This window comes from Myxine glutinosa, unplaced genomic scaffold (assembly GCF_964187855.1).
Source record: "Myxine glutinosa unplaced genomic scaffold, kmMyxGlut1.1 SCAFFOLD_2869, whole genome shotgun sequence".
NCBI lineage: Eukaryota > Metazoa > Chordata > Myxini > Myxiniformes > Myxinidae > Myxine > Myxine glutinosa.
The window spans coordinates 35,156-47,689 of NW_027618963.1; the positions used below are offsets into that span (position 1 = coordinate 35,156).

The window sequence follows — 12,534 nt, forward strand, 5'->3', positions numbered from 1 at the left end:
TTAAAATTCCAGGTCAACTGGAGTAAAATTGTCGATTGTATGTGACACTGACCTTTGACCTTTTGACAAAATTATTAATTTGACTTTTCCATATTCTCGTAATAAAGATTTGTTGAAAAATTGATGATAAAACTCAAATGGTAAAAATGTTATGGCCTGGACGGACACACACACATATGGAGATAACAACCAATGACACACATATGGAGATGACAACCAATGACACACACACACACACACACACACACACACACACACACACACACACACACACACACACACACACACACACACACACACACACACACACACACACACACACACACACACACACACACACACACACACAAAAACCACATCTCCCGCTGCACGCAGGTGTGGTTGTTTAAAGTCTTGGCAGTTAAATGACCCCGGATATTCTCCTCTAGGGAGTGCAACCGACGTTCTTGGGACAGTTTCGCTTGAAAACAAAATGTGATCCAATACTGGGACTGAACCCAGACCAGACAGCTGAATGGTATTCACAACATCGTTCTCAATTACAGCTTGTTATATTCGGAGTTTATGATTTTTTTCGGAGTTTATGATTCGTTCTCAATTACAGGTTTGCATACCTGGCTGCAATTGAATGCGAATAATTTCATCAGGGAATATATACGAGGCAAGCATCTATTGGAAAACATGAAAACACTCCGATTCTAAACATGAAGCCGATTCAAAACTGGCATCAATTTTTTCCAAGCAGCACTGATGTATGATCAGAATTTATGTGATTCGAAAATTCATCACAAATTCCTTTGAAATACACGAGATGCCAGTTAGGTTGAAGAGACGTTCCACAAACCGTTCCTCATAATCTATATATAATGGAGGGAAAGTATGTATAATTTACACTGTATCTTTCATATACTACTCCAAGAAGATTTATCTCGGAAGCTGAAACTGTCAGGGATTATTCAGCACACCCTGAAGGCAGGTTTTCTGAACTTTCATTTGATCTCATCAAGTTTTGCAAAAAACATTATGTCTGCCCATCATGGCACTTTCTTCATTGGGGGGGGGGGGGGGGAAAGGGAGAGGTAGAGTGTAATTTGAATTATCCGAGCAATATAAACACGAGGAACTTCCTCCATTTCCTTCTCCCCATGGATGCCTACGATGGGGACTGTCCATGCTCTGTCCTTTTAAATGCTGAGCATCAAGTAAGGAAGTAGCACGTACCATTTTTAGAGTCTTAGTATGAATCGAAACAGTCCAAACCGAATGGTTGTTTTTTCGGAGACACCATCTCCTGGTTGGCCATTTCCGGGTTGGCCGGAAGAAGAATTGGTTGGCCGTTATCTCCCTATGGGAGCTCATACACCCTTTGTCAGGTGTTGTTTTTAGTCCCGGCAGGTTGTGATAAACACGCTCCCCACTAGCAAAGTCAGTGAGGGGTGTCGGTTTCGTCACCGGCAAGCCGACACGCTTGAATCACTTGAATCATTGCATGTTTGAAAAACAAGGTTGCCCATATGGCGGGTACTCTGCTATGGTATTAATTAATCATAAAGATCATCACATGACCTCTACTGGTGGCTCCTGTAGAGAGTGGGTGCTTCTAGTAATAAATAATGGAGACCAATACAGTACTCCTGTCAGAGCTTTGAGGCATTCACAACAAGTCTAAAACCGTTTCAAGGCATGAGCCAATCCTTGAGAGATGGCCACTCAGTTGCAGAAGATATTTTGTTCACAGACAGACAGACAGACAAACAAACAGACAAGGGTGGAAACATAATCTCTATCCACCTTTGCTCAGCTCAAAAAACACAAATGGTCGAAAGATAACTAAATCGGTACATAAAGAGGAAAATAAAAGTTTTGTGATCTGCTTACCACAGCTGCAGAGTAGTTATCCGTATCTGGCACATATGGGTAGTGAACGTAGAAAAGGTCATTACGAACCATCTTCTTACGCATCCGCCGTGGACCCTCCGTCATATCCAGCATCCACTTGTCCAGATGTGAACCCACAGGTGGACCCCAAAGACTCCTCTCTCTGGAAAGGTCCCCTTCAAGTGCCGCCCACTCCTCAGAAACATATTTCAGGGTATTCTGCTGACGCTGTGTGCAGAGACAACAATTAAAAGTTACAGGCACACCTGCCTGTGTTCTCTGATGATGCAATTATTAAAATTACATTTCTTGTGTCACCTCTGCATATTGGCGAAGCTGGAAATCCACAAGGTCTCGCACGATAGCAATGTGCGTGAACATCCAACCAGTTGCATCCTTTTAGAGGGAAGGCAACAGACATGAGATAAGTTGAAGGTTTGCACAGGAAAAATGATGCGAGTGGATAAATACACCATATGGGGTTGCATGGCCAGACAATGTGGCCCTGCATTGTAATGAGTCCAGAAAATTTCCTGAAGACAGATTGTCATCAAGACAAAATTGAGAAAGGGAACACACCCAAGAACATTATTATTGAAAATGAATAGCAGGGCATTTCAAATTAGAGCTTCAAACTACCAAACTCCCTGTTCAACCTATCATAGCATTTAGCCCAACCAAACGTGCTTTTACTCACCAAACACAATACACTTTGTTGGTTAAATCTTCTGTGAGATGTTTAACTTCATGCTTCACTGGTTTCAGTGTTTGAAGAGAAAACACTTCAAATTCCAGTCTTTCTTAAGCTGCACAAATAAAACGCTGCTAATTCGCTGAAATCTTACAGACTCTTCTTTCGCTCAGTGCCCCCATTCAAGCTCCCACCCCCCTTCTGACGCTGTTTGGAAATAACTGCTTGCATCACAGTTTGTAAATAACCAAAGAAAAATAACACCATTTGCAAATGCTGCAGCATAAGCCCTGCTTATTCAAGTGCTGAAACCAAAGGAGTAAATCCCTCTTCCATGTGTTCATATCTCCTATGATGATGAAGTAGAGTGGCACATTGCAGAGAACCATGTTTTGTGTTCTTGACTTAACAGACTTAACCTATGTATGATATGTGATATTTTCTAAGTCCAAAAAAGGCACAACTGAAAAATTGGCAAAACACCACAAAACTCAAACTTGTTCTGTAACTTTTCATAATAAAGCCATGTGCCAAGTTTCAGTTGAACGTGTTAAAGGGTATGGGAAAAAGTCTGGAAAACCACAGGTAGGACGGACAGATGGATGGGTGGATGGACAAACAGACTGACAGATGGAGAACAAACCTATAATCAGTCCGGCGAAACTGGTATCGATAACATTTTGAGATATTCTGTTCACAGACAAGCAGACAGACAAACAGACAGTGGTGAAAACATAACCTCAGTCCACCTTTGGTGGTGGAGGTACTGTATAACCTCTAAAATCACTAATTATAATGGTATAGGCTACTGTGGAAAATTAAAGAACAAAGGGAAGGGCTGGCATCAAACGGGGTTATAAGGAATAAAAGGATATAAGTTATGGGAGAAATCAGGCCCTGATAGGGAGATGCTGAGAGTAGAACACAAGAAGTGAGATCCAAGAAGGGTAAAATTAGAGGGATGACGATTGGCCATCACAGCTTATTGCAATGCCACTATAGTTCTGATCCCACATAGACACTGGAATGGGAGACTTGGATACCAACAGTATATATATGCTGGTGCTGTTGCTCCACACAGGGAGCTCTCAGAGCATTCAAGACACACAAAATGGAACTCTCAGGTAGACACAGGTGAAAAAGCATAAAGAATGTCAATGGCAGACAAGCGATTCAGTGTGTATAGGCAGGAAAGCCTTGTTCGCATGGGCAGCATGCAAATGGTCCAGTTGAATGATAGACTCATTGATGGAGAAAGAAATGTCATTGATTAGAAAGCACCTCCATTCTGTGAGCCCCGTAAAAGACTGGGTGTGTGACGCTGTGCTTTGTGACTGTTCGGTGAACCCATTCTGAAAGATGGAAGCAACACCTGTCCCCTCAATTATTCTGTCTAAAATCCCTAACAAGTAACAACTCAACTTTCTGATATCTTGTACAACAATTCTCCTGGCTCTCTCTGCCTTGCTTATTCTGCTACACTTCTCTCACAAGTTAACTTTCTCCGAATTCTCTGAACTGTCTCCAGTCCATACCTTGAATTGTCTCTCCCCGGGGTTTATGTTCAAACCCACCAATCAGTGGTGCTAACAACCATGCAAAGGCAAATATGAAGTATGAACCATCCACAAGGAGTGGATATACAAAATGCATTGTTAATGTCCAACTCACATCCAGACTGACAGTGCAGATTGTGGGGAAAGTCTGGAATAAATTCATATGAATGAAATGAATGAATGAACCTGCTGGCCACCGAACAATAACCATGTGTGGCACAATAATGTAATATTTACATTCTCAATGCAATCATTATAACACAAGTAATATATGATGCCATTTAACCAACTACACACACAAAAAACACAATTTTTCAACGTTATGAAAAATAACATTATAACAAAAATGCAATTGCAAAGCAAAGGTAGTTTGAAGAAATGCAGTTGAGACTTCGTTATAAACAACAGCAAACACTTTAAGCACGATCAATGGATGTGACATGGTAAAGCACCACCACAAACATTTATTACTTAATTAACTTTACCATCATAATAACTAGCTGGGTCGCCGGATCAAGATCGTGTTATTTACCAACAAGAAGGTTAATGTTTTAAAGCGGTAGCAAAAATTAACCCGGGATTGCACCACGGCAATGTTGGGCCAAATGGCCTCATTTCCTCGTTTGAGGTCCTACAGCATTGTGCGACGACTACTTACAGTCAGTGTAGTCCTTTGGCGACTAAAGACCTTTTATATATTCATCTCAATTGTGTAAACGGAATGTCAGTACTTAAATGCGATTGGTTCGATTCCTGACAAAAAATTCACCTTCGAACATGAATTTGTCTTTTTTAGTCTTTGGTATCATTCAGCTGTGGTCAAGTTGAATCGGATTTACATCATCACATTTAAGTTAAGTCTGGATAAACAACTTCAACACTTGCTTAATTGCTATGGTTTAAAAAAAAAAGAAGAAGAATACAATTCAAGTTATCTGGCGTGAAAAAAAATTAAAGAAGTGCGGACATTTCGGGACTTGCCCTTGCGAGACAGAATGGTTCGCACTCCAAGGAAGGGCAAGTCCTGAAATGTCAGAAATTCTGCACATTTGAGACAGTGGATAACCTAAACTGGTTTCTTATTTTCATCTGTATGCTTTAGTGCTGCCAACACAGACTGCAAGTTCTGTGCTGGAATTAGCAACTACCTTAAAAAAAACAAAAAAAACATATATATATATATATATATATATAGTACCTGCATTGTGGGCAAACAGGCCCTTGTAATGCCAACTTCTTTGCGGTGTTTTCGGCCTCCAGTAAGCATGGAAAGTGCAAAGCCACTGCTCACGCGGTATAGTCGAGACTGAGCCGCAGAAGTGATCGCAGCTTCCCCTCGGCTAATCAGCTTCTTTTCATGAGCTGAAACACATCATCAAAGTTCCTCTGCAATTTTCGATTTGGAATATATACATTTTATCTGTGATTTAATCCGGAAAAAAAATCAAGTTATTTTACCATTAGATTATGCCAGGCAGTCACCTGTAATATAATACATGTTCTCTTACAAGCAACGTGGAGGAGGAGCAGGAGGAGGAGGAGGAGGAGGAGGAGGAGGAGGAGGAGGAGAAGGAGGAGGAGGAGGCCATTAGGCCCATATATGTAGTTGCCAACAAATGGTTGTTTGTCCCACCGGTGGGGTTTGAGGAGGGGGAAGGGGGGGGGGGCAATGCCCCACCTTAATTTTTTTTACAGTAGTTTACAATTTAGATAAAGTTATTACATACAATTTGCGATTATACAACAATTAAGATAGAATTTGTGATTTCACGAACACTGTAACTACACTAACAAACGGTAATTTTGGAAGTCAGACCTAGCTACCCATTATTAATATTTGGCCTTTGCACCCCCAAATAGAGAAGTCAAACTACACCGATGCTTTGTCCATATTCTATCCTTTTTAAATGCAGAGAGTCAATCAAGGAAGCATCACGCACCATTTTAAAAGTATTTGGTACGACTTTATGGGGCTTTGAACCGCCGACCTTCTAGACTCAGTGTGAACGCTCTAACCATTATACCACTAACCGAGTCTGGTTAAAAGACACCAATGGGAGTCCACGAAAAAGACACCAACCTGCAAGATGGCAGAGGATACAGAGATAAGTCCCCAAACAATAAACATCTCACAGCTGTGGAAACCACAATGTAAAATAGACAACTTCGGCTCTAAATGCACAAGTACAGAGCCCTCTCCCCTTATGTCATGCAGCCAATTCCCTTGCACGATATGAAAAGATTTTAACCAATTAAAAATATTCCTGCAGCCACTACTACAAACAAAGTAGAAAACATACCAAAATGCAAAGTCCATCCACATCCACTTTACACTCGAAATAAGAGCTAATATATATATATATATATTTTATTATTATTATTATTTATTTCTTTTTAACTAAAGAAGCACACTAACCCTATGACATGACATTGACGTCATGTGCATAAATTATACCTGTATATATACACAACCGGTCAAAAGTTTTTGAACACCTCAATTTTTCCAGTTTTTATTGAAATTTAAGCAATTCAAATCCAGTGAATAACCTGAAATGGTACAAAGGTAAACAGTAAACTGCTCAAGATTTTAAAAAAAAGTTTAGGTTACCAACAACAGGAAAGTAATGTAAATTTCACAGTTATATTGCAAAAAAAAAAAGGCCTTCTTCAGGGAACAAGTAATGGGTTAACAACTTACAGCTGTTCTGCAGCAATGTAAGTAAATTAAGCCTTGGAAGTTGATGCAAACAATTCCTACAGGTGTCCCAACCTCTGCTGATTACTTGATTACAAACCCCCTGTCTGTATAAAAGCAGTATTGGAACAGACTGTTATTACACCCTCTGAAGCATTATTTGGACAATATTGCACTGCAGGAAGTAGTATATTGGAAACTGGAGGAAACTCTGACAGGAAAAGGTCTGGCAGACCCAAAGCCACAACAGAATCAGAAGAAAAGTTTCTGAGAGTCAACAGCTTGTGTGATACGCAGCTCACAGAACAACAGCTTCAAGCACAGCTTAACACTGGTCGAAGTAAGCAAGTCTCAGTTTCAACTGTGAAGAGAAGACTTCGAGCTGCAGGTTTGACAGGTCGAGTGGCAGTAAGAAAGCCATTGCTGAGATGGCAAAATAAGAAAAAGAGGCTTGCCTGGGCCATGGGCCATGAAGCACCGCCAGTGGACTCCTGAAGACTGGAAGAAGGTTTTATGGACCTATGAATCAAAATTTGAAATTTTGGTTCATCACGCAGGGTTTTTGTACGCCGTCGAGTAGGCGAAAGGATGGTTCCTCAGTGTGTGACACCAACTGTCAAACATGGAGGAGGAAGCGTGATGGTCTGGAGCTCTTTTGTCGGATCCAGAATCGGTGACTTGATATATATATATATATATATATATATATATATATATATATATATATATACATACATATACATACATATTGTTACGGACCGCGGATAAGATGTTGGTTTTGCCGAGCGGAGGCCCCGCGGCCCTAACAGTTACCCCGACTAACCCGATTCCCGAACGTTGGCCGGATCGCACCACAGATATTCAATGGGGAAAAGACTAAAACGACGGATGTGAAGAAGAAGAAGAAGAAGACAAAAAAAAGTTGGCAATACTACTAAATTTATTCCTATTATGTACACGCTCAAAGTAACCAAGGAAGAAGGAAAGATAAGAAAATAATTTACAGAAGATATTAGACACAGTGCAACGCAAGCTTATACAAACTTAATTAACCCCGGGACAGAACACACAGAACAAACTCACGTACACAAAAGGATGGAAAGGCAGGAGGTGGATGGCTGGAGGGAGAGGAAGGTCCAATGGTACTGCAGCACGATCGGCGCGTTTAACCGCCGCCGTTCCTTCGCGGCCCTGCTCCGGAACTGCCGTCAAGGCCCCAATTTGCTGTCGTTGCTGCTGTGGCTGCGGCTGCTCTGTGGACGTCGCGTGCTTTGCCAGGACTCGTCTGGTCCAACCACACAACTGAACAACGTGCTTGCTTCTTGCCCAACTCTCTTGCTTGGTCCAACTTTGGCGAGCAAGGCGACGAATAGTAGGCTTTGTGTTTACCTGGATGATCTTTCTCAGTACCTTGCGCGCGCGCTTTTATAGCGCCTCCTGCGATCAAGCCGCCGGCCTTCAGGACACGCCCATCGGTGTGCTCACCTCGGCCCTGGTTGGTCGCGCGACCCTCTGGCTCTGCCCTTGATGACGACGGGTGGGCACGCCCTTCTTCCCCGACCCGAGCACATGTTCAATGGTGGTTTTGGAGGGGATGTAATTGGCAATCGAGGCTTGGCAATGATGAAAGGGGAAAGTGAAAGGAATCTACTCTATTTCACTTGGTGCAATGGAGTGTCATCTTAATGGAAGACAAGGCCTTACCCTAATACACATAATAAAGATATAACTATCAACCAGGGGGAAATCTATGATTGGCTAACGTGTATGCTTTATGGAATTAACTATGGGAACGCCCTTTGACCTTTATACAACACTGGAGGCAGGAGGGTCCAGAATAAAGCAATATTGCACAACAATTTACGATACAAAACAACTCAATAAAAAAACAATCCTCATATCCGCAACACTGCACCCTCCTCCTCTTAGGCACGTCCCGGGCCTATAACTTTAATTTAGTGTGAGGCGTAGGTGTAGTTCCCTCTATTTTTAACCTGACCCTGAGTGCGACAGTTTTAAAACATAAATAAATATGTCCCGCTGCTCCATTGCACCCTACCTAACAGACTCACGCCCACAGCTAACGAATTGCGGAATGGTCTTCAAACTATACACTGACGGTGGGGAGCATTATTTACAATGACTCTGCTTTTATTTACAAAACTAACTCAGGACCTGTGATTGTTCTTTCTGGGGGGAGACAGTCTGCTCTGCATCGACGCACCATGAAAGCACCCAAAACGCACCAACACACCCTCAAGCACCAATCGGTGCACAGTCATCATTGTTCATGAATAAAAATAAAAACAACAACCCCTAACCCTGCAGGTGGTCTCTTGCTCTTCGGCTCCCTCTGCTGGCTATTATTATTTTCCTGGTGTTGTCATCTTCCTTTGCTGGCGGCCTATTTGCACTATTAAAATGCACCCAACGTGTCCATTTTTATTTATTTATGGCCCACAGGGGCCGACTAGTGTGGTTCACCTGTGGGGCATCGGTGCCCTGTGGCCAAGGTCCGCCAGCAAGATCTCGGGCCTTCATGGCCGGTTCCAGCAGAGGGGCCATGCCCCAACCCACGGGTTCCATATGTGGTGCTCGGCCACAGACATGTGGTCCATAATGTGGTGCATCGATGCAGACAGCTGGTTCTGGGAGTTCCGGGCGCACAATGGCGGACTCACGCACGCTCCCCTTGGCGCCCAGTGGCGCACAGGTCCTCATGTGGGAGACAAAGGGGTGGGAAAGACAGATGAGCGAGGGGTAAGGTCACAAGGGTACACATCAATAAGGCAATGCAAGGTGAAGTGCGTACGGCGAGCGAAGTGAGAAAGCTCGTCCCTACCGTACGTCACCCCCCCTGTCACCTACACTACCCTTGCCCTTACCCCATATGTACAACAACCTACACCTTTACAAATTCGTCACTACTGTCACGTCTTCCCCATATTTCTTCTATACCAAATTTGTCTCCACAATCCCTCAAACCAAAATTTGCCATCACAAATTCATCATCAATCCTCATAAGGAGGGAGAGATGGAACATCAAGCACAATGTCACACCCACGTCATGATGCATCTCACAATCCAAACATTTGCATCAAAAATAATAAAATAACCATGGCATGGTGTGGAGGTACGTCATCCCAGGTGAGTGGATGTAGATGGTGCGAGGAGATTTTCATCCTAACTACTTTCTAAATGACATTAACACACTGTACACGACCCGGGGTCTTTCCCTGCCAATCCATTGGCCAACTTACACTATGGGTTCTAAAAACCAATTCCCATTGACCAAACTGTGGTGCTTCTCAATTTGGGGTCTCACTCCCCTGATTCATCTCCCGGTGCCCTTGCACAATTTCCGGGCTGGGTCGTGTAGCTCTCCCAGCATGTCTACCCACCTGCACACCTCCATCACTGTAGTTGCCACCCGAGCTTACCTAGCTCCTCACCCTAACCTATCTAACTGGGGAAGGCCCCTCCTGGCTCTGTCACCCCACTCGGTGCCCTCTGGCACTGGGCTACCCGGGTCCGTCCTCCGGATCCTAGGGCCCCATCCACAACAACTCTACCGGCTCCCAGAGCCCACCTGCGGCCTCACCTGGCCGACATCCTCACAGTGGTGGAGTGCCCAAACCAACTACACACACTAACAGGCTACACGCCCAGCCATTTCCACAACACTAATGCACCCATCCAAATACCATTCTTTCACCCGCACCACAGATGCCAATATCCAACCACAATTTACCTATACCCTCTATCTAACACTTACACTACCCTCCCCGGGTATTCGTGATGGGGGTCCATTCTTCCCCCATTCACACCTTTGCACCATCCACTCCACTCCATAGTTTCCACCATACTCACTCCACGACCATCCATTCCAATACTCCATATATTCCACACTCCATGTATTCCACATTCCATGTATTTCACACAACCATTCTCCATTCACCTGCGGTTGCACACCTGTGCAATCACACCTGGTGCCACCTGCACCCTCCTTCCTTCCTGGACCATTTGGTCAACACAATACACATCACTATCACTATCACTCTCACTCATACACTGCTCCATCCACATGTTCAGTTGCACACCTGTGCAATCACAATACAACTCACAATCACAATCAGTTACTCATACCCTGCTCAATACACTTGATACACCTCCAACACTCACACGGCATCATCTAATCTACCTGTTGCCCTGCTAACTTAGTGCTCCCTGTCTTTCCTTTAAACTAAGCACATACCACGTCATTATCATCCACACTAATCTACCTGCGTCCCCACTACAGGTATCAGTCACTACCTAATCTTAACGTTACCTAAGGTCGTTTTCTAGGTCCCTACACACGATATCCTAACCCCCTGGGCTAGTTTTCACTGCCATAAACCCCATAACTAGTGCTCCTTTGCCCCAGATATGAGAGATGGCAAAGTTGCCATCCCACCACATCGGGTATCTTCGACTATAAATTTTGCTCACCTAATTTCAGCCAATCAAAAATTTGCCAATCACTACCAATCCTCTGCCAATCATCAAATTTTGTTTTTCTAATTTCGGGTCCAAAACACTATCCTCATCACCAGTCTTCTCACTAGTGCCTCTCGGTGCGCCAATTCACTTCTAAAGCTCGGCTTCGTAAAGCCGAGCAATGAATGCGGGTTGTTTGGTGCCGGCGGCTGGATACGTCCGGCACTCGGTGCAGGGAAGGAGGTTTACCCAGGCCGAGATCCCACGCACCACCTCGGCACGGAGCCATCCAATGGCCCGATCTCGACCTGCCGGAACGTCTCAACAAAAAGGGGTCGCCATGACGACCCTTCCTATCGGGCTGCCCGCTCCGCTTAGTGGAGCACGGACGCGGCGGTTCTGAGCGAGGCCCGGCGCGGATCTCGCACGGCGGTTCTTTTGAAACCGCCGTGGTTCGGATCCCCGCTGGTCCTCGCGGCACGCGAAGCTGCCCGGCGCGCACCGAGGGCCCGATTCGGCTATACGTCGCTCTAACCGCTAACCCGGTTACCGTCGATGCTTCACCTGCGTGCTCACACGCATACGCTACCCCTTTCACCCTCACCGAGCTCGGGGCTCCAACGCCGCCCGTACACCCCGCGTACTTCGCTATTGCACTCGTTCTTTCGCTCATAGACTTGGTCACACACCTGACCACCGCACACCTTTGCACACACTCGTCGTTCGCACACCTCACCAACACACCTCTTCGCGCCCCTTCCTCGGTCACCTCCTCTGTGACAACCACAGGTGTGCTCTCACTCGCACACCCAACCACGTGCCTCACGACCAACTCGAGCGTGCATTCCCGTACGCGTTCTACCATTCCAGGTGTGCATCCCTCCATTCCAGGTGTACATCCTCTCTCACCTGCCACAACCAACTCACGCTCCGTGTCACTCTTACTACTCTCACCTCCACACTCGGTCGCGCACTCACCCTTACTCTCGACAGCGTACTCTGTACTCATGCACCCGTCCGTTACACACCTTTCTCGCGCACACTCTTGCGCACACTCTCCCGTTACTTCCTCCGTAACACTCACCACAGGTGTACACTCTTTCGTTACATCCTTTGTAACACTCCCCACTACGCGCTTCCATGTGCTCCCTCGCACACGCGCTACGACCGACTCACTCTCGACAGCACACTCGCTCCTCGGCGCGCACTTTTTCCTCACACACCCCAGAGTCGGA

The 12,534-nt window shown here is 44.9% G+C and overlaps 1 protein-coding gene across 1 annotated transcript in view; it reads right to left on the reverse strand.

Annotated features, from left to right (window-relative positions):
• Window positions 1-12,164, reverse strand: part of LOC144889336 (WD repeat and FYVE domain-containing protein 3-like) — a 36,379-nt gene extending 24,215 nt beyond the window's left edge. The window contains exons 1-6 of the mRNA XM_078769519.1: window positions 12,121-12,164; window positions 6,206-6,401; window positions 6,002-6,116; window positions 5,324-5,487; window positions 2,197-2,274; window positions 1,879-2,106 (exon numbers count right to left, since the gene is read on the reverse strand). Of these exons, the coding sequence (XP_078625645.1) occupies window positions 1,879-2,106; window positions 2,197-2,274; window positions 5,324-5,487; window positions 6,002-6,116; window positions 6,206-6,401; window positions 12,121-12,164 (825 nt within the window). The remainder of the gene's footprint in view (window positions 1-1,878; window positions 2,107-2,196; window positions 2,275-5,323; window positions 5,488-6,001; window positions 6,117-6,205; window positions 6,402-12,120) is intronic.
• Window positions 12,165-12,534: the final 370 nt, after the last annotated feature.